Below are 23992 nucleotides of genomic sequence, written 5' to 3'. Positions count from 1 at the left end.
ACTGTAGGCCAGCAGTTGGGAATAGCTCCTCCTCTGTTACTACCACTGGGTTCCTGTTCAATCCCTCACAGTGCACCTTTGCTCCCCCAAAACTGTTGTAAACAAACACTCTTCCAATGTTCTATCTGGGACTGAGGGAGGAAATGAGCAAAGGTATGAATTCTGTGAAAGATGCTTTGGAGAGTAGGAAGATACTATGGACAAATTGCTCAGTGAACACTGCACACAAATTCTCTGTTGGAGGTTTACAATGTAAATATTTAAAAGTGTTTTGTGGTAAAGAAACCTGTTCAACTACCATTTATTTTCAATGGATAGTATAAATAATAGGAGGTATGGGGGACACACTGAGCAAAAGGGTTGACAAAAGTAAAGACAGTCTAGGGAAGTAAGTGTGATATAAAGGCAGTAAATCTGTGCAGTTTAACCAGTCTTGTGGCTCTGCATGATGTCTTGATAAAGGAAGACACAGCTAAAACCCCAGCTCCAACACCAATCTGGGGCTACTTGTATAATCTGATTCAGAGTGCTCCAAAGCCTCCTATTATACTTTTGAAGATTTTATAAACTTATGAAAACTGAAGCTAGGGTATTATTATAAATTCCAATTGCCTAAATTCTATAATCTTACTATAATTATAATCTTACATAATTTTACAGACTCTACAGGATTAAACAGAATTGCTCTGGAATAATGGAACATATTTGTTATATTAAAAAAAAACACCCATCCACAAATCAAATGGGCAACAGCTGTCTGGTCTTTGCAAAGAATTATCTCTTTTGTCATAAGATTAGGAGGTCTGCAGAGGAAAGAAAAGAATTAAGCATCATTATCAGTTAAAGTCACCCAGTAATTCCTGCAATGAAACAGTCTTAACCATATTCAAGAATTATCATGAAAACACTCAGCTTTCTATGTGAATTATTACTGAATTAATATCCACCCCTGGGCTAAGTATGTAAGGATATTTTTTAAAAGTTGCTAATGTAAGGAGATAGGCTACTGATCTCTTAATCTGATCACATCCAGCAAGAGTTATTTGCCCTGGGGTCTGAGCTACATTGTAATAAAATCAAAGGACATAAAAACTGTGGCAGGAACAGTGCTGAAATTGGAGAAGCATCATTATGAATAGCAACAAGTATGGAGATGCATATGTAAGAGGGTAACTAGAGTCAATATAACCACTGTTCTTCCATGATTTAGGATAAATAGATAGTTATGGCTCATCTGCTAAATAATCTACTGGGCAGATATTTATGGATTATTATACAGTATATTATTGAGGATTGGCCTGGTTAAAAACAAATAGAGAGAAGAGCAAATGGCACAGACAGGCGTTTAGTAAGGCCATCATTCGTAATATTTCTCAGGAAAAAATCTCTTTCAGAGATTCCTCAGCATAGCTGATGTGTCATAGAAGGACTCTTCATTTTAGGAGTGCATAAATCCACACAAATTGCTATAATAAGCATTCATCCCATAGCCCTTTTGGCACAAATGCACATCTGGTCTCTGTTTGTAATGAAATCAATTCAAAGCCCCACAGTGCATTAATAATAAAAGTGTTCAACATATTGCAACCAAATAAGCCCTGAAAATTTGAGTCTGCAAGATTCTGTCACACATATGTATACTATTAACAATGATAAGTGATTAGGTTGCATAACAATTTTCAAATAGCATAAGAATCCAAGGGTAGACTTTTATTTTTGGTAATTATTATTTCCATAGGAAAATTCATATGCATGTATGCTAGAAGCTTTTGCTTGTTTGATTTATAATACCTCTTGGACTTTTATACCTATAGTTCACAATATCATAAAAATTTTATTAATAATAAAATTATTGTAAGCAATACTGCCTGGTTTAGAGGAAGTTTATGGATTTGCCTTTTAAACAACAAAATTCTAGATTAGCTCATAGCATATCAAAGGTTGTCATTAAATCTTAAATAAAAATAAAATGGGAGACTACTTCCACATTAATTTAAAAAATCTTAGCTAGTGTGTTTGCAACAATTAGAATCAACAGCACAGGATCTAAGTTTGGCAATACCTTCCTTGTCAGTGACATGATTTACCTTCTGTGTTATATGGTTGACCCAAGGAGAAGAACAGTTGCTAAGATCCGGTCCTTGGGGATCCCAGATTCCATCAGGAGCCAGACATAGATATGTTGACACTCCTAAAATAATGATAGAAAAGGGGTCTGCTTCAAATATTCAAACCATGTTTCTTACAACGACTTTATATCCAGGTTACGTTTAAATACGAACAAAGGCAAAATTGAGATCCTTAAACTAAGCTAATGCTTATTGAAACACCACATACAGAGCCTGACAAACAACTGACATTGGAAAAATGCAATGGAACAACCAAAAACATTCAATATTTTTAAAGCGCTTGCTGGCAATTACACCAGGTACAGAGAACAATTTTATAAATTAGACAGATGTGGGGCCTGCCTCCATTGGGCTTATTGTGTGGGTTTTCAGAGACAAGGTAGCGACTGAGTCTTAAGGGAGTCAGTCTGCAGGATTTTCAGGAAGACAAGGGACGAAAGGGCACACCAGGTGCCCATGGGAAACTTCAAATGTTTTAAATTGAGGTCTACTGTACAGGGGAGTTGTGTTTAATGGACTCAGCAAGGCAGGCAAAGTCAGATCTTAAACTCTCTTGTCTGCCACCTGTGGGTGCTGGAAAATCAATGAACATTAAGCAGAGGAGAGAAATGAGCTGATGAAGGTTTTAATAGGATAACTGTGGCAGCAGCACAAAGGATGAATTTGAGGGGAAGATGTGAAGGTTTGGGGGCACTATCACAATAATTCAAGTGACAACATGTGTGGGTCTAAATGACTATAGCAAAGGAGACAAAAAAAGGTTAAAAATAAGGTGTCAGCACTGGGACATTCACCTGGGAGGGTTCCAGAGGCTCCCTTTAAATCTCTCTCCCAATTTTCACAGAACAATAATGACATATTTCAGTCGTGCTTTTAAATAAAGTATTTCACTAACCTTCACAACAAACATCGGAAGTTGGGGGTTGTTATTATTTCTCTTTTAGAAATGAAGGAGCTGAGGCCCAGAATGAAGGGGACAGTGTTAAAAGACAAGGTTTCAAACTACTGGAATCAAATCAGTTTGATTCCAGTAAACGTCTCTAACCAGAGAAAACGTTAGAACTAAACATTGCACCCTTTCCTAAAGGGAAGAAAGATTTCATAATATCTTTAAATACTTTGCTGAAAAAAAATTACATGTGGGCTTGTGTAAAAGTAAATATTCTTTTTGGCCTTCCTACCACTTCATATACTATAGAATTCAGAATACTATATCCCCACTGGAATGATTCTAAGACAAACCTCTGTGAAGTAACCAAATCAATACTACCCAAAGACGTAGTCACTATTGTTAGCACAGTGACATCTATTGTGTGTTTTCTTTCTTTACATATTTTATGAAATAAGGCAAATTTTATGTACTGTATCAAGGGTTAGTTTTATGAAGATCAATGTATGCAACAATAAGAAAATCAGGCTATGTCTGCTTAAAAATTGTAAATAATAATATGGTTAACATTGGGGGATGTTACGAGTCACATCAGTAAAAAAGGGGTCATGAGAGAAAAACTATTTATCTCTTAACTGTCTCCTTGAGGAAACAATGGAGCTTGCTCTCTCGAGTGGATATTGAGTAGTGGGAGGCTTGCTCCTGTCTAGGTGAAGAGCCCTTGATTATTAAGGGATGGCTACGATGATTTATGAGAAGGAGAGTCAAACTTCCTCTTCTGTTAAATTTAGGTAGTTTCAACAATCATCTTGTAATGTAAAAGTCCTTGATCTCATTTTCTGCAATCAACAGTTGATGGTTGGTGTCAGTCACGGGAACTAGTCCCCTTCCAGTCCAGTGATTCACTCTGGGCTGAGCAAAAGGGCTGGTCTTCTGGACTAGCCAGGACATGCACAGCCTAACTGCAACTCCACCCAGGTATCTCCCACCACGGGCGTGTGTCTGACCTCACGTGTCTTCCCACCAAATCCTCACTGGTGATTTCTTCAGAACGTATTTTCAAACTCTGAACATACACTATTTGAAACTGTCATTCAGCTGAGTTCAGAATTCAAGTGAACTAACAAAAATATGTAGTAACATACAAACAAACAAACAAAAAACTAAAGAAAAGTGACCAGAAAAGCAAGCTGAAGAGACAAAATACCCTTAGCTTAGCTCCGTAGGACATGCTTACCTATAGTTCCTGCAGGGCACGGCTGCTTTGCCATCTGTCCTTGACGGGTCTTAAACCACATGATTTCTCGGGCTTCCACGGCTTCACAGCTCTCTTCCAGGGCTGGGATTTGGGATGCTGCTGATGGCAGATGTGTGGTAATGTCGTCAAGCACCTCCACAGCTGGAGATGGGGTGCTGGTACTCCGGTTTCTTCTTCCCGACACTGATGGCGTGGTACTCCTGCCTGGGCTCCAAGTTGTGGTCCGCAGGGTGGTACTGGTGGTGGTACTTCCCATGCCCAGAGGTCCTGTGGTAGAGATTTCTGAAATAAAATTCAAAAGAAAAGACCTACATTGCTTGCTCATCACCTCGAGGTGTCCTCACACTTCAGAAACCATCTTCATTGGACAATTCCAAGAGCCCTCCACATGGGAAAAATAAGCCAGTACCACGGTATCTATGTGGCACTTCAGTATGATGATGGCCATATGACCAGAGCCAAACAAAGGCATGATCATGATTCTACTTAACTCAAATTGCAGAAAACAAAGTTAATAGCATAATTCAACTCTTTAGTATAAACTTCTTAATGTTTCAAGCCTTTATAACAATTAGAGGATTAATATTTACAGCCCTCAACTTAGAATTTTCAAGCATGGTACATAGAATGGGAGAGAGCTATATATACCAGACTTTTTACATTAAGTATAACATTAGTTTCTAAAGGTGAAGCAATTAGGGGAAAGAGATCAGAAAAAAAAGGGCATAAATATTTAAAGTGCTCTCAAGCTAAAAGGTAAACGAAGATTCTGAGTATAGTCTCTTTAACATAAAGTAGCTTGATGATCTACCCGATGCTCTTGGACTGACCCATCTTAACAAAACTTTCAAACTTGACATTTACTAATGTAAAGTTTAAGTAGTTTCCAATCAGTTGTACCATTAATTATTTTCTAACTAGATTTGTTAAAATAGGGAAATGCATTCCAAATTCCAAATAAAACTGGTAAGGTTCCTTGACCAGATGTTAATAGGTTATTAACCCTATCAAGTATTCAGAGGAATGTTCTAACAATACGATGGAAATAATCACTGCAGAGAATCATCTTTCTGGGAAAATATATTCACATTTCCATCATAGGAATGCAAGAGTACGCCAGTCCCCCACGTACACACATTGCATTCCTAACTGTAAGGTTAGAAACTACTCTTAACCTTTACTGGCAATAAACCTAGAGGCACTGGCTCTAATCAGATTCAAAGTAGCTCAGATTTATGGAACTCAGGAAGTCCTGTGCTCAGACTCCAGATTATTGTCATTCACTGTCTAGTTTCTTCAACATGTTATTAATTTAACTCTGCTGTCCCAGAAGAGATGCCACATTCATCACAGTGTATTTGGTATCTATAAAGTTTCCCCAAACAAGATAGAGATGGCAGTGGGAAGGGGGTATGGATTTTCTGATCATTTAATCACTGAAATTGTAGCATTTTTCTGAAGTGATGCTATTTTTCTAGCTGTCTTCTTGCTTGTTCAGTTACTTTCTTTTCAGCTTTCTTCCTTTCTCTTGTGTGTTCTCTCTCTATGTGAATGTAATGTTCATAACTTCATTGACTCAAAGTTCATACAGGAAGAGAAGGTATCTTTTTTCCTCTGCTTCCATTTACACCCTATATTATGCAAACTGCCAAGTCTTATTGATTCCATTTCATTTTTTTACTTTCCTCTCTCTCCAGTCACCACTGTCTGCATTCACCCCACCATCATCAATGGATGAATACAACAGCCTTTTAACCATTTTACCAGTGAAAGCAATACCAGAATAGAATGGCAATACTAGTATTTCAGTATCTATTTTTGCAAATTCAAAATTCAGAACTCATAAAATAAACTCAGCACTACAATTTAACACAATTCAAATATAAAATTTATCAACATAATAAAATTAAGTATTATTTAACATTAAATTAAAATAAGCTAATATTGCATTTAAACAATATTGTTCTCAATAATATGAAGTATTAGTCCTAAAAACATGTGTCAATGGAGTCATGGCTGGGATACAACTTTTACTACTTGATAGAATAGTAAGGCAATAGTTAAAAGTTAACTCCAAGTATTTTTTCTGGCTCCTTCAATTTAAATAATGCCATGTCTTATTTGTAGTTTCTTGAGAATTATATAGATACTCCAGAATAAACTTTTTTTTATTTAGATATTTTAATTAGCATACAATGCCCTATGAAGGAATAGATATGTTTTGCAAAAATTTTGGCACTGATGAAACTGCATAATCCCCCATCCAGTGAAAAGATCGACCAGCCTGTTGTCTCAATCACAAATCATAGGCAAGGAGCAATGACATATTATCACAGGATGCTTGTCCGCTGTGACTCTGGACTTGGCAATTTTTAATAGATTTGTCCTCTCACATAGATTTAATATATACATCCTATTCAAATTACCGGAATTTCAGATTTTTAAAGACAACAGTATCACACCAAAATGTATTTAACAATAGCAGAGTATAATGGAAATCAATGTTCATTATTTTTTTCTCTACACTTACCCCATTGAAATAATTCTCTACCTTTTGCCAGAGGCATCTTGTAGGGTGTAAACTGAAATATGCTACTTTCCAGATTAAAATCCCTTTAATCATTTCTGTGTGACCTCTAAACACAGGTTGGACTCCTTTTCTTTGTGCCTAAAGCCCTTCATGAGTTTATTTCTCTAGCTCATTTGTAATGCTTCTTCATCTTTCAGCTCTACTATTTAACCATACAAAATTACCAGTAATTTCCCAACAGCACCCTGTTCTTTTGCCTCAGGGCTTCTGCACATGCTGTAGTGTTCCTGTGCCCACTTCCACCTGGCTAATTTCTGTTTAGCCTTTGGGGATTGCTTGGATGCCATCTCCACCAAAGACCTTTTCAAAGAACCAAGATGGGGTTATATACTAATATGCTTTATGCATGATTATTTCCTCAGCTTTTAGCTTTTTTCTAACCTAAAATAAATTAGATCTTAGTCAAAATAGATGAACATCAGGGATAGGTCAAAAGAGGCAGTGAAGGGTCCAGTTACAAAATACCACATAAGAAAGGAAAAAGATAAATAGAGGGAAATAACAAATGGGATTATTAAGAATCCTTACAGTTGATAGGCTAAAAAATTATTTTAGAAATACTTTTTAATGCTATCATTTAAAAAATTACCAGATAACTCAAAACGAAAAGAAGAACTCCTCTTCACCAAATTGACTCCTATCTCAGAACATTCATATTTAAATGAATACACTCTTGTAAAACAATGATACCAATAAAAGGGATTTTTCAAAAGTTTGATTTGTTATGCAATACATCACAAGGACTTAGTTTAATACAGACATACTAATGTTCAGGATCAATATAGAACTTATTTTCTTGGAACTGTGCTGCAGAGAGATGTATACGAGTAGGGCCATTTCATATCATTTGACTTTTAGCAGAAGAAGAGTCAGATTTAAAGGCTGTTCCTGATTCCCCATCCCTTCTATTCCATTTACTGCCATGTAAGACTCTCAAGAGCTTTGTTCAATGCCAGTTTTTGGCAGAGTAAGTACTAGTGATATACATGTTGTCACCAGGGCCCAAGAAAGAACCTGTCTTACTGCTAGATACTGTAAAAAAAAGATGTAGATTCACTGAAGAGCCATAGCAACACACTTTGGCCAACTTCCAGCCCATACCATAAGACACAGGAGTTTGTATTTTTCCATCTTCCAGTAAGGAAGAAATGATATGACACTTTTTCACTATATTCTGTTTTTGAGCCTTACCTGATAATATAGCTAGTTTAATAAAACTATGTTATTAAGTGCCTCATGTGATTGTGTATCAGGGAAAGGTTAAAAGAATATAAAAGAAAATAAGTTCAAGTGACTATTAGCATATAACACTTTATCAAGCTTGGGTAATTTTCCTTACTATTTTGTCATTGTTGCTGTGCTCATTGTATTTACGTAGCTTAGTATTTTCATAAAAGTAACTAAACAAAACTCACATTAATAATTTCCCTCCTAATTATCCTATTTCCAGAGGAAAGTTTCAATTCTCCTGTTTACTTAAATATATTGCCCGTGGTTTATTTCATTCTTACATTTTGGTTTATTTTGTTAATTTATGTTTCCTTCAATTGCCTTGAAAAAGAATAAATATTATTTTGAATATTACTACAGGTTATAGTTTGTGGTGTATACCAATAGAAAACAGAAAAATAAGCAACATTTGTATAGTGCTTTACATTTTTCAATGTTTTTCTTTATCTCTATTATTTCACTGAATTCATTGCAGAATAACTGTAACTATGAATTCCTTATCTTACAAATGAGAAAATAAACATGGCTCAAATGGTAAGTGAATCATAATTATACATATAGAAAGTAAATCAGTGTCCTCTAATTTCTCCATGTTTTTATAATAAGCTATCAAAATGACATTCTGAATTGTTTCATGCATTCAACAACCATGAGTCTACCATATGCTTTAAGAAGAGACTTCAGTAAATACAATGCTTCTTAAAAAAAAATTACTATGCTTGATCACAAATCATATTTATTATTTGGGACGGACATTGTTAATTTTTTCCTCAAAAGTCATATACTGAAGCCTTAACTTACCCATAAGTACATTTGGAGATAGAGCCTTTAAAAAAGATAATTACAGTTCAATGAGGTCATAAGTGTGGGACCCTAATCCAATAGCATTGTTGTCCTTAAATGTAGAGGAAGAGATACTAGGGACAGACTCTCACAGAATAAAGGCCATGTGAGAAGGCAGCCATCTCCAAAGCAAGGTGTAAGACCTTAGGGAAACCAACTTACCAGCACCTTGATCCCAGACATTTAATTGCCAGAACTATGAGGAGATGAATTTCTGTTGTTTAAGTCACCCAGTCTATGATATTTTGTTATGGCAGCCCTAGCAGAGTAATATAGGCACCTTTTAAAAACTGTAAAATTTAAAACAGAATATTAAATTTCACAGTAGAAGAAATGTTTACCTTCTACTCATAAAGTGCACGAGCTCTCTTACTGATTTTCCTTCATATGTTCCTTTCTTCTCTAAGATATGTATCCCCCTTCATGGTTTTCCCTTTACTAATCCTCTGTGTTAACTTCATTCCAACATATAACTTTCAGCTAACTACAGGAACATTTCCTTCTCCCCACCCTCCAAGTATTTATTTAAATCCAAGGTGAGTTATTGAAGAAATCTTCCCAAGGGTTTGTTAGAGGAAATAAGAAAACTAAAACTATAACAATACTCCGAGTGGTTTTTGGTTATTGTGTAGTGCTCTGGGTAGAAAGAAATTCTGCCTGGTCCCCATATTGATATCAGTTGGTGGTAGCTGATTGGATTACACCTAGTTTTTAAAAAGAAACATCTATTTTATCTGTCATGAAATTATCCAATTATCTTCAGAATCCATTCATAATAGTTGGCTCAACGGCCTCTTAAGATAGTGAAATTCAAGGGGTGCCTGGGTGGCTCAGTCGGTTAAGCGTCTGACTTCAGCTCAGGTCATGATCTCATGGTTTGTGGATTCGAGCCCCACATCGGGCTCTGTGCTGACAGCCAGCTCAGAGCCTAGAGCCTGTCTTTGGATTCTGTGTCTCCCTTTCTCTCTGACCCTCCCCTGCTCATGCTGTCTCTATCTCTCCCTCAAAAATAAATAAAACATTAGGAAAAAAAGAACCAGAAAAAAAAAAGGTAGTAAAATTCCACAAATTATCAGCCATGTGAAGTAATATTTATTTTTGTAATTTAATCTATTTACATTTTCTGATTTTCTCATAGCATATCATTCTTATTGCAAATAGAGGAAAATATCTATTCTAATTAAATATGGATTTGTAATGGACTTATTGTGTAAATAATAAGCTAAAATACGGGATTTAGGGGCATCTTCCTAAAATTAGCGGCTACATATTGAGCCCTATCATGCCAAGAACTATGTTGTATGTTTTATATGTGTTCTGATTTAGTGCTCCTAACAATCTTTGGGTAGATATATTTATCTTAATTTCAGAGATGAAAGAAGTCAAATTAAGTAATTCTCCCAAGCTTATATAACTGTCAAGTGATAGAGCCAGGAGTTAGTCCATCAAAGTCCAAACCAAGTCCATCAAAATCCTTCCCTTTTCATTTGAACTGTGGTGGTGTTAACAACATAGACAAAATTTAATAACAGAAATACATATGTAAAAATTTGTAATGAATTTGGAAATTAACTTGTCCCAAACACTACTTACACGTACCTTTCTTGGTATTGCTATGGTTCAGACCTCTCGGGTACTTATTGAACTCTTATTATTGGATCAGACACTATTCTGAGCACTTTATAGGAATTGGGCCATTTAATTCTGACAATAAATCTGTGAGGAGTTACTATTAAATACTTTCATTTTACATATGATGAAACTGAAGCACCGACAGATTCTATAATTTTTCAAAGGTTAAAAGCTCATAAGTAGAAGAACAGAAAAGCAACTGAGGCATGGTTACAGAGACCTTACTCTTAACCATACTATCCTGGAGGGAACACTGAGAGCCTAAACTTGATCCACTAAGAAAGCAGCCTGCCCTCTCTGTTAAGAGTAGAGGAGGTAGTCATCTTTGAGCTAATTTCTTTCTGTTTATACCATTTCTAATTCTCCTAAAGATTCAGGACTGGCTGAGAAAAATGTAATACATTGTTCAGCATCCAGGTAGATTGATAAACAAGCAGCAAACAATAATGTGAAATAATAGTTGGCTTTCTTTGAGCATATATTATATACCAGGCAGTGTGCTAATGCTCTATATGCATAATTGAGGCACAGAGAGGTTATGTGAATTTCCTAGCTTCACATAATCCATAAGTGATAAAGCCAGAATTTAAATACAGATAGATTCACTCTCAAACCTTTGTGTATCTATGTTATCTGACAGAGGATTAAAGTCCTTTATAAAAAAAGTATTATGTATGGCATATATTATGTGCCTGTAAGAGGGTTCAGTTCTAGGAATTACAAGATTAATTCATTCCATACACATTCATTAATCAACCATCATGTTATAGTAGTTGTATTGAGAATACAATGTTGGATATAGTTAGCATGTTCCTTGCCCTCATCATGCTCTCTCTAAGAGGCTTTACAGAAAAAGCTACTGAAGAAATAGGAAATAGAAAGAAAAGAAATATACTAACTATGTTTTTCATTTGGTATATGCTTAGTAGAATTTCTCTTATATTACACATTGTGCTGAGCATCAAAGATTCAGAAGCTAAGAGTACCACCCTCAAGAAGATTTTAATATACTGTATTTTGTTGAGTGTACAACATCATCAATTATTCTTTGTGCCACTTACAAAAAAAAAATCTTTGCTAGTTAACCTCTGACATGTCTTCAATTGTTAGGTGCATTCCAACTTATGAAATATTAAAAGGTGAAATCATGAAAATCTTAAAGTTGGCAAAACACTATAATAGCAGAAATGTCTTCTTTTAACAAAATACTCAATCATTTAAGAGAGATGTGACTTTGAACACATTATAATAGTCTCTAATGCCTTAGTTTTTATTTCACTAGATGGAGATAATATATATATAATATATATTATATATATATACTTATTTGAGAAAAAAATGGCAGTATGGATTTAAAGTACTTAGCAAAGTAAATGACAGACTAATACATTAATAAATATTTATTATTAGTAATAATATTATTATTATTTATCCCTTGCTTCAACCAAAAATTACTGATTGCTTACTATGTGCCAAGTGCTATTCTAAATGCTGGAGATATAGAAGTAGACAATAAAAACAACAAAAAGTAAAAATCTCTGTCCTCATAAAGCTTATATTTTAGGAGGGATAAATAATAAATAGGACAAAAAGTTAAAATATACAGTATATTATATTAAAAAGTACCAAGGATAAAAAGAACAGACAAAGCAGGGAAAAGTAATAGAAAGTGCTGGGAGAAGGCAATTTCAATTTTTAATAGGGTGTCAGGCATGGCCTTGTTGCTAACTTGACAAGTGGTGGACTGAGAGACAAGAATAATGGAGAGCCTTCCAGATAGAGAAGCCAGCCTCTGTAAAGGCACAGTGAGGTGGCCAGTGTGGCTGGAGGAGGGAAAACTACTGTGAAATGAGACCAGAGAGGTGGTGGGGACTGTAGCACATAGGAATTTATAGGTATGGTGAGGACTTTGGTATTTATCTGCTGTGGAAAGTCACTGGAAGGCTCTGAGCAGAGCAGAGGCATGATCTGAATTAGGTTTGCTTGGACTGCTGTGGTTAACAGTGACTAAATGGGCAAAGAGCAGAAGTAGAAAGAACAAGTGTTTATAAGGCCATACATCTGAGGTGCTGGTGGTGATGACAATGACTAGCATGCTGTCAAATCCACATATACCCACAAGAGCATGGGGTTTGACAGAGGAGGTGATGGCTTTGGGGTCTGGATACTACAATCCTCAATGACACATAGTAGGCCTTTAATAATTGTTGATTGAATTGAACTGGTTTAACAAAAGGAGAGTTAGTTCTTCTCATGTAAATTCTTCTTGAACTCCATTCAATTATTATCATTTATTTAAACTTAAAACAACCACATAAACATTGATTTCATACTGTATGAAATTAGTCCTGAGGGCTCCTGAGTTATAATCAACAGAAGCATCTTGGTATGCTCATTACTCTAAAACTTCCAGAAGTTTTAATTTATGAGAATATTAAGTAAATTCTGGTGGGGACAAAAGCATGCAAAGAAACTGGGGAAATCAATTCAAGTGGGTTTGAGTTTACTGATTTCTCGACAACCAGTAAAACATTCAAGAAGAGGAAGTAGTTGAATTGCTGTTAGGATTTAGAATAATTCCTTACTTCTAGCCTCAATATTATGTTTTATTCCCCTAGATCTGACATCATTATTATCCAGTTACTGGAGTTATTGCCTAAGATTTACAATGACATATGTTTTATTATTAACTTGTGAATTGTAGTTTACCTACAAAGATAAAGCAATACTGAAATAGAAGGGTTATGCATGACTTATTTATAAGTATAAAGTTAAAATAAATTCAAGAAAAACAAAATTATCCTCTGTATTTGGAAATGAAATATTCAAGTGAACAGGGAAGAAAGGTTCATCATTTAATCTTCAAGTTTTTTTTTTTAAAGAATGCAATTTTAGTTACTTTGATCTATTGCAGATGCTTGAAAAATACATACGTCCTTGTCCTCGTTATATATGCACAAGTTTCTAAGAAACTGATAAAATGTAAGTCTCTATTATAGGATAGCTACTGTTCTTGGTTATTTGTTTGTTGTTTATGTTTAGACTCTGGGGAAAAAAGGATATTATATTGCTTTTTAAGTACCTTGAAATATTTCTTAACCCCCCTCTCCAAAACTCTAGCATTGATTTTATGTATCTAACCTGAGAGTGACATGAATAGCAGCTCCAACCAGGGGCTAGAACAGGCATACTAGTTTGCATAACATATGGTCTCTCTCTTCAAGGAGTTACAGGCTGAGCAATCTAATTTTATCATAAGTTGGAGAAAGTCAGAGGGTGGGTCTTCACCATGCGCATCATCTCTCTCACACTGGTGAGTCCAGTAAACATTTAATTTTTCCGGTAATTTAAATAATAAAAAGGAAGGCCGCTGTGTAATTGGGATACAAATGGTTAATTTCAAATGCAACCACAGCCCTATTGGATGGCTTTCTAAATGACTTAATTAGATTAAAGACTTGTTATATAAATTAAGTCTATAAGCCAAAATCACATTTAAACTCTACAATTCTTCCTGAATACAGGGAAATTTGACATTCTATTTTGTTTCTCAGCAAGTATACTACTTGGGATATATTAAGTACTCAATCATGCATGTTAGGTGAGTGAGAATATGTATTTATGCTCTATTTAGAAAAATATTTTCTGAAGATCTATGTATACTACTGTATCTCAATTACATTGACATTTTGATAAAGATGGATTAAATAATTAGATCATCCACTCCAGATTACATTTTTTAAGATTTGATATACAACAGCTTTAAATTTTCACGTACACAATATTCAAAGGCCAAACTACAACTGTCAGAAATTATAGACCTAGACTCTCAAGAAATTAAAAAATTTAAATAGATGCTATTAATTTATAATTACTTCTATTTAAAATAAATGTGGTTTAGGGGTGCCTGGGTGGCTCAGTCGGTTAAGCGTCAAATTTGGCTCAGGTCATGATCTCGTGGTTCATGAGTTCGAGTCCCCACATCAGGCTCTGTGTTGACAGCTCAGAGCCTGGAGGCTGCTTCCAATTCCGTGTCTCTCTCTCTCTCTGCCCCTTCCCTACTCACATTCTGTCTCTTAGTCCCTTTCTCAAAAATAAATAATCATTAAAAATTTAAAAAAATAAATTAACTGTGTTTAAAAAAAAGTCAATAGACTCAAAATGCAGTCACTTGTGCTATGTTCCAAGTGAGCAAACTTGACCTAATTGCAGTGTCAGCCTCTTCCACGAGGCTATAACAGTTAGTCTGGAATTACTTGGTCAGCACTAATGACTAATCTGCCTGATAGACCCTTTCTGTTCCGCACAGGAAGGTCATCTTGCCTAAAACATTCCACTAGAAATTTCCTTTTCCTTCTCCCTTCTGTCTTCAAAAACCTTCTATTTTGTATAGCTTCTTGCTAGATGCTGTGCTGGCCAACTCTTGAATCATTGAATAAAACCAGTTAGATCTTCAAGTTAACTCCGTTGAATTTTGCTTTTTTACAAAGGAAAGGGTACAAATAGTCTGTGTTGAACTGAGAACTGGGTGGCTGAGTGATTAGGCCAAGGTATTTTCTGTTATAGACTGAGGAATAGAATTCAGGGCATCCAAGGCATATGTCAACAAGATCAGCTTCTCCTCACTCATTTATGCAACAAGCAATTTATTTTCTTTCAACTGTCATGCCAACCATGCCTACCCATCACCTTCCCAATTAACAGAGTAATAAAAACCTCCCCATTTTGCTTTCTCTTGGTTATTATTATTATTATTATTATTTAAGAGGATGGAGTCGTGTAGTGACAAGTAGGTCAGAGAAGCAAATTGCTTAGGGGAATTCTCGCCACAGGATGATGATTCTCATATTTTTCTATTAAAAACTAAAATATATATATACATATATATATGCACAAATACATGCACATCATACATAATTCCAAGCTGCTAAAGAAAATAAGTAAATAAAGTGGATACTGATTATACTGGGTTTTTCTACTCCAAAAGAATTATGTTCATTTTCAGAGATCTATGAAGAAACCTCAAAAGCTTCATAAAACAGTGCATTTACTGCATTAGTATTACAGTAAAATACAGTGAGGTATCCTGGAAAAAACATTGATTTTTAGGTTCAAATATTAGGTCATCATCACTAGGTTACTTGTTATTTGGCTTTGGGCAAATTAATTCTCCAGAAAGTCAAAATTTCCTTATTGTTAGCAATGTGGATCCCTTTGATAATACTGACACAGGATAGACCTTCATTAATAATATAACATTATTATAATCAAATTCAGGTTATCCTGATATGCCATCAACTTTCTTTCAGGAGAATTATAAACAGCAATCTAACTTATGAAGGTGAAGTACTTTTTGCATGTCTATAACAAGGACAGAAGATAGACCAGCCTGAAATAAAATCATCAAGTTTATCTTTTTCACCTCAATCTCTGAATGACATTTAAAACCCTAGTAGTAATTTACCACCCACTTTATCCAAACCAGCTTTGGAAAAGACAACTGAGTCAGTTAGTTGCCCTCCAATGGGAAATTATTTTTTTTAAGACAAAAAATAATATAAAGAAGAAATATTTCAAAATCATGTGCCTGCTCTGTGGTATTTCAAATGTCAGATTTGGGAGCATACAGGATATTTCAAAAACACTTTAAAAACTTAGTATTTATCTTTGAAAGTAAAATGGGGGCGTTGAAAGAAAAGGACCATTTAAAATCGATATTGAAATATATCATATGAATACAATCAAGCTATTGTGGATTCAAAATTGTAGATGGTCCACATAATTTAGAGGTCAACAAGTGATAAAATTCTGTCTGTAGACTGATCTCTTGAAAACACAACCTGATCTTTACGTAGAAGAATGTCAAAAATTTGTGTAACACTCTCTGCAGGCCAAGTAGCCCAAAGACTCAATGAAGACAGATTATTGTATTTTGCTTGCAACAATCCTCAATGACTTGAACAGCATGTGACACAGAGGAGGGGCTCAATTAGTATTTGTCCAATAAATGCACTTTATCATCAACTTCCTTGATTCACTGCAAAATATTCATAATAGAATTTGTAAATTTGATCACTGATGTGCTGAGCACATTGCTTTCCTTATTCTTCATCACCATTCCCGTTCTTTGAAAAGCCTGTTCTATTATAATAGTCTTTAAAATGAAACTTTTTATTTGAAGTAAGTATAGACTCATAGGAAGTAGCAAAAAATAGTAAGAACAACCCTTTCCTTCAGCTTCCCTCAATGACTGGATTTTATATAGCTACAGGATAATATCAAAGCCAGGAAATGGGCATTGGTACATGACGGTACCCGTCCGACTACAGACAGACTCTATATATATTGTCTTCACTTGCATTCATTTATGTGTGCATGCTTATGTTCCACGAGATTTTGTATAACCAGTGTCACATTCAAGAAGCAGAACTATTCCATCACACAAAAGAGTTGCCTTGTGCCAACTCCTTGTATTCAAATCCGCCCCCACCCTCCCCATAACTCTCTCCTGGCAATCACTTATCTATTCTCCATCTCTATAGTTTCATTCTTTCAAGAATGTTACATAAATAGAATCATAAGCATGAAACCTTTTGAGATTGACTTTTTTTACTAAGCATAATGTTCTTGAGGGCCACCCAGGTAGTTGCAGCTCTCAGTAGTGAAGTCATCTCCCTGCATCATCAAATAAATACCTATAATCTATCTTTCACCTTGTACCTGGGGTGATCTTTGAAAAATGCAAATCTGATGTTGTTGTTCTTTAAAAGCTCCCAACTGATCTTACTATATAGTCAAAATCTTTAAATATGTCCTAAAAAGCCCACTAATCCCCACCTTGCCCATCTCTCCGGTCTCCACTTAAGCTTCCCTGCCTTTGGTCTCTCTCTTCTAACTATCCTGGATTTATTTCCTGTGTCCTCAGAAAGGCCCTTTCTCATCTTCAGTGATGTGAATGTGTCTTTCTGGAACACTCTGTTCTCAGTTTTAGCTATTCTTCCGTCCCGTCTCCCACTCCCTTTACTTGGTTATATCACTAGTCCTTTTGAGATCTGATTTTAACTAATTGTAAGCAGAAATGGGAAATAACCAATGAAGTTGTTATTTTTGGATTTCTCATACTGTATTCCACATATGTGTATTATTTTTAGGATATAAATTCACAACAAGAACTTAAGATTGCATTTTTTCTGGGAGTGATCAATTTATTACACCACTAGCTACATAGAGTCACATGAAGAGACATCTGCCTGTAGGTATTAGCTCCTGTACATTCTAGCTGTGACACTTTGGGTAAATCTCTAACCAGGATGATCATTAGTTCTCTTTGAAAAATTGGGCATAGTTCCACCTCACGCCAGTCAGAGTGGCTAAAATGAGCAAATCAGAGAACTCTAGATGCTGGCAAGGATGTGGAGAAACGGGCACCCTCCTGCACTGTTGGTGGGAATGTAAACTGGTATAGCCCCTCTGGAAAACAGTGTGGAGGTTCCTCAGGAAACTAACAATAGAACTACCCTATGACCCAGCAATAGCACTGCTAGGAATTTACCCAAGGGATACAGAAATGCTGAGGCATAGGAGCACATGTACCCCAATGTTCATAGCAGCACTCTCCACAATAGCTAAAACATGGAAAGAGCCTAAGTGTCCATCAACAGATGAACGGATCAAGAAGATGTGGTTTATCTATACCATGGAATACTACATGGCAATGAGAAACAATGAAATCTGGCCATGTGTAGCACCATGGATGGACCTTGAGGGTGTTATGCTGAGCGAAATAAGTGAGGCAGAGAAGGACAAATATCATATGTTTGCACGTATAGGAGGATTAGGAGGAACTTGACGGAGGAACAAGGGGGAGAAGAAGGCGGGAAATGGTGGGGGAAAGGGAGAGAGGCAAACCATGAAAGACTCTTGAATGCTGACAAAAACTGAGGACTGATGGATGTGGGGGGGAGGGCGGGATGGGCATGGAGGAGGACACTTGTCACTTGTGGGGATGAGCACTGAGTGTTATGTGGAAACTAATTTGACAATAAACTATTTGTAAAAAAAAACAAAAAGAAAAATTGGGCAATGTAGACTTATGAATGATAATGCAATATGCAATATTTCACATCCAATATAGTTCTGGCACATAATAGGTGCTTAATAAATATTTTGTGTACTTGTGAATATCCATACAAGGTAAGCAAATGTTGTGAACATAAAAAGAAGTTATATGAAGGAAACAAAAGGTCTATTTGACTGTATAATTTCCACATACCCTAAAATTATGCATTATGAATACAAATGATATAAAATAAAAATTCTCAGTTCTCCTATGAAAAGCAAAAAGCACACTTGGTACCTATAATACTACAACTTTATCAATCATCGCGTATATATTAAATACCCCAGAATATGTCTTATAGTATATCTAATACAATAAATAGTATCTGAAAAGAACTATAGTTATTTGTACATTTTAAGATGACACAAATGGATAAAAGATTCAATGTAATCATAAAATTCTTATTCATTAATACTTGCACCTCACTGCTTACAATGAATCTCTTTAATACTATAATCTTTGTAGTGTTACACTCTCATCACTAAAATTAATTTCCAATAATATAGAAATTGATCCGGTTGAAAGACAAAATGAAATATAGCTGCATACAAAGAGTAAAGATGCAGCACACATTTAAAGCAAAAGTAAACAGAAAATGTTCTTCAGAAAGTGTCCAGTAAACAAAGTTCATTACAACATATTTATTATAACAAGATAAATTTAATTTATGGTAGGAGGGATTCAATACCTATTTTTGTGACATGTAACTCACAGTACTTTCAGTTATTAGTTATTCGAGTTACCCTATTTACAATTATATATTTTTTCTTATTTTTATTTTTTTACAGTTATGTATTTTAAACACAGAAGGATCTTCACGAATCACTAGCAGTGACCCAAGATGGTCTTTATGTTCCCCAAATCCACCACCACCAACCACCAAATAACGTGAAGATTCTTAATGCAGAGAAAGAAAATGAAATGGAGAGGTGGTAAGATAAAAGTGACAAAATAAAGGTCTACAGAAGGCACAAATAAACTAGGCAATTTTGTGAGTTGATTATAGAAAGAGCACTTTGATTATTACAAATATTCTACACATGTGAAGGAAGTAGCAGTGACAGTCACTATGTGACAGTCATCTGTGGTCTCCTTTCTAGTTCCCTGAATGAAAATATGTGTATTTTACCATCAAGTATTTTACATTTACCCAATTAACTTTTAATGGATAGCAACATTTTTTTTAATTGTCAAGTTAATTAACATTCTGTGTAGTCTTGGCTTCGGGGGTAGATTCCTGTGATTCATCACTTACATACAACACCCAGTGCTCATCCCAAGAGTCTTCTTTAATGCCTATCACCCATTTTCCCCCAACCTCCTTAACCACCTTCCCCCATCAACCCTCAGTTTGTTCTCTGTACTTAAGAGTTTCTTATGGTTTGTTTCCCCCTCTGTTTGTATCTTATTTTTCCTTTCCATCCCCTATGGTCATCTGTTAAGTTTTTCAAATTCCACATATGAGTGAACTCATACGATATCTGTCTTTCTTTCACTGACTTATTCCACTTAGCATAATACCCTCCAGATCTATCCACGTTGTTGCAAGTGGCAAGATTTCATTTTTTTCATCACCAAGTAGTATTCCATTGCATATATATACTACATCTTCTCTATCCATTCATCAGTTGAGGGACATTTGGGCTCTTTCCATACTTTAGCTACGTTGATAGTGCTGCTATAAACATTGGGTGCATGTGCCCCTTCGAATCAGCTCTCCTGTATCCTTTGGATAAACTCCTAGTAGTGCTATTACTGTGTTGTAGGGCAGTTCCATTTTTAATGTTCTGAGAAGCCTCCACACTGTTTTCCAGAGTGGCTGCACGAGTTTGCATTCCTATCAACAGTGCAAGAGGGTTCCCCTTTCTCCACATGCTCACCAACATCTGTTGTTCCTAAGTTGTTAATTTTAGTATCTCAATGTGGTTTTGATTTGTATTTCCCTGATGATGAGTGATGTTGAGCATCTTCTTACATGTCTGTTGGCCATCTGGACGTCTTCTTTGGAAAAGTGTCTATTCATGTCTTCTCTTCATTTCTTCACTGGATTATTTTTTTTGGGTGTTGAATTTGGTAAGTTCTTTACAGATTTTAGATACTACCCCTTTATCTGACATGTCATTTGCAAATATCTTCTCCCATTCTTTCAGTTGCCTTTGTTGACTGTTTCCTTTGCTGTGCTGAAGGTTTTTATCTTTATGAGGTACCAATAGTTCATTTTTGCTTTTATTTCTCTTGCCTTTGGAGACATGTCAAGTAAGAAGTTGCTATGGCTGAGGTCAAAGAGGTATGTTTTTTCTAGGATTTTGATGGTTTCCTATTTCACATTTAGGTCTTTCATTCATTTTGAATTTACTTTTGTCTATGGTGCTTGAAAGTTTCATTCTCCTGCATGCTTCTGTCCAGTTCTCCCAGAACCATTTGCTAAAGAGACTGTCTTTTTTTCCACTGGATACTCTTTCCTGCTTTGTCGAAGATTATTTGGCCATATATTTGTGGATCCACTTCTGGGTTCTCTATTCTATCCCACTGGTCTATGTGTCTGTTTTTGTGCCCATACCGTATTGTTTTCATGAGTACAGCTTTGTAATACAGAAATAGCAACATTTTTAAAATGCGAAAACAAACAGAATGTAACTTCCCTATGATAAACTGTTAAGTGGCCCCATGATCACTATCTACTGTTGTTCATACTTTGGTCTAATTCCTTACTCTTGAGTGTACATGAGATCTGCACTTGCTTCTACCCTATGGAATAGGGCAAAGTTAATGGGATGTATGTGATTATGTACATAATCTATATTATATATTTTGTCTGTCTTATGAAAAAAACTTATCATTTTTGCTTTGAAGAAGTAAGCTGCCATGTTGTGAGCTGCCTATAGAGAGGGTCCACGGACAAGGAGCTGAGAACAATAGTCAGTGAGAAACTGAGGCCCCAAAGTATATAATGCTGCCCATGCCCACATGCGCTTGGAACTGAATGCCAGTCCAGCATTCAAATGAGAACTCATCCCTGGGTGGCCATATTATTGAAGACCCACCAGAGCTGGATCTGGACACGTGACCACAGAATATCTGAGATAATACTAGCCCTAACTCTTTTCCCAGTTTTTGTGAATTAGAATATAAATTTAGGATGTGATTTGGCTTCAGACCTTTATTTACAGTAAGAACTCCCAACCTTGGTACTATTGACATTTTAGGATATACAATTCTTTGTTGTGTGAGTGTGTATATGGGTGTTTTCCTGTGCATTATAGAATGTTTAGCAACATCCCTGGCCTTTATGCACTAGATACTGGTAGTACTCATTACACCTCCAGTTGTGACAATCAAAAATATTTCTAGAAATTGCCAAATGTCTTTTTGGGATAAAATTGGCTCTGTTTGAGAACTACTCATATAGAGGAATTTTTTCATTTACCTCTAAGTAGTTTTTTAATGAGAGGGCTACTGCATGCTAATGGCTTTAGGATATTTTAAATATATATTAATCTAAACATGAAATGGCTCCATGGTTGCTTTTCAACTTGAAAAATGGCTCAAAGGCTGCAAATAAAAGGAAGCTCTATGGGTTTCAAAAACACCAATTCTGCTTTTTCAATTTCTAGTAATTCAATGCGCCTAAGATATGCTTCCACAAATCACACATTAATATTTAAAAATTGATTTCATTTTGCTGTTTTACTTAATGAGGGCACGTATAACAACATAACAGGAAACCAACAAAAACCACAAAATATGAAGCATCCCAACTGTGTGTCTGAATGTGGTCAAGAATGGGTGGGAGGGAGGACTTAATGAGAAAGAAATTATGGCGGCTTCATGTTTTCTGATCTCAGAGATTACACTACACAGAATGAATTCTTCCAGCCTCTTGTTTGTTATATTATGTCTGCCTTCCAAAGACTTTCAAGTGCCTCTAGTGTCCAGCTGCTTTCGGAGTGAGATATCTGAGGATGAACTTGTTGCTTCATTACCGCTCCATTAAATGATCACAAATTATTACCTTTCACATAAGCATACCTCGTAGATGTGTTCTCAAGTTAAACATTTAAGGAAGAAACCATGAAAAACACATAAACCAGCTCTCTGAAACTAGTTTATATCTTCCCCTTCCCGTTTATTATACAGTTGGATTCACATCATTAACACGCAAATCATACTGCACTACAGTGCATTTTAAACAAAGAACTGAAAGTAGGACTTGTAATTTCCTTATGGGTTGATGAATAGATTTTGCTTTAAGAAGGTAAAATAAACTCTAATGACTTTGTGTACATTCTTTGGACTGTGTAATAATTTCAAAATGAAACAAAGGAAATTACAACTTTTCTCACCTTGCCCATGTTCACTGGTTAAGTTACCCCAATTTTAGTGTGAAAATCTAAATAGTGCAGTAAATATAGTTAAATTGGAAAAATACTCTCTTTGCTGTTGTTTGTTTTGTTCTGGAAGATGAAATGTTTTATGTTGCCCGAATTTCTATTCCTTTTTTAATCAGGTTAACATTGGGACTAGAAACTAACTTGGGAAATGATTAAATAAATGTCTGATTGAAGCCATGAGAAAAAAGTCCAAATTAAAATAATAAATAAACACATGTAAATCATACTACACATCACCTTTACTTCTAAGTACATAATAACATAAGCTCTTATGGGTGGGGTGGGCAAATAAAAAATAGTTTCAGAGACACTCTCTTACTTGAAAGAAAGAGATTGAGGGAGAGAAAGAGAAAGGGAGACAGAGAGAAAGAGAGAGAAATTTGGAAAGATACACAATTGCCTGCCTTCAAGAAGGCAACAGGAAGAACAATGATCATTACATTCCCTTGCTCATCTCCCTTCCATGGTTCTCTCCTATTTATAGCATCTTTAGTGTGTCTGTAATAGGTCCTCAGTCACAGGGCTTCTTCCTTCCACAGCCTTATTTATCACTATGCCCCATTAGCTACCCTCTGATCCAGCTATTTGAGAACCATTAGTAGTGTCCAAACATACCAGGTTACTTGAGATCTGGATGTATCTGCCTCTTCTTTTATGTGAACAAATATTTACTGAATATCTACTACATGCCAGGCACTTTCTAAAGACTAGAGATAAAAGTGACAAGATCAACAAGCAAAAACTCTTCCTTTCATGAGGAGGCAAATAATAAATAAGATAAATAAGTAAATTAGCTGCATGTTAGACAGTAATACATGCAAAGGAGAAAAGTTTGAAATTTATTGGTAACCAAAGCAGGCCTAACTAAAAGGAGACATTTGAAGGTTATGAAGCAGTGAGCCACACAGATA

General features: G+C 35.6%; 1 protein-coding gene across 1 annotated transcript in view; it reads right to left on the bottom strand.

Moving 5' to 3' along the window:
* Positions 1-23992, bottom strand: part of ADGRL3 (adhesion G protein-coupled receptor L3) — a 516039-nt gene that overhangs the window by 146994 nt on the left and 345053 nt on the right. Inside the window, exons 8-9 of the mRNA XM_039217419.1 lie at positions 4256-4558; positions 2088-2191 (exon numbers count right to left, since the gene is read on the bottom strand). Coding sequence (XP_039073350.1) covers positions 2088-2191; positions 4256-4558 — 407 coding nt within the window. The remainder of the gene's footprint in view (positions 1-2087; positions 2192-4255; positions 4559-23992) is intronic.

Source organism: Hyaena hyaena, unplaced genomic scaffold (assembly GCF_003009895.1).
Source record: "Hyaena hyaena isolate Hyena2069 unplaced genomic scaffold, ASM300989v1 scaffold_687, whole genome shotgun sequence".
Lineage (NCBI taxonomy): Eukaryota > Metazoa > Chordata > Mammalia > Carnivora > Hyaenidae > Hyaena > Hyaena hyaena.
This window is presented reverse-complemented; position numbering and strand designations above follow the sequence as displayed.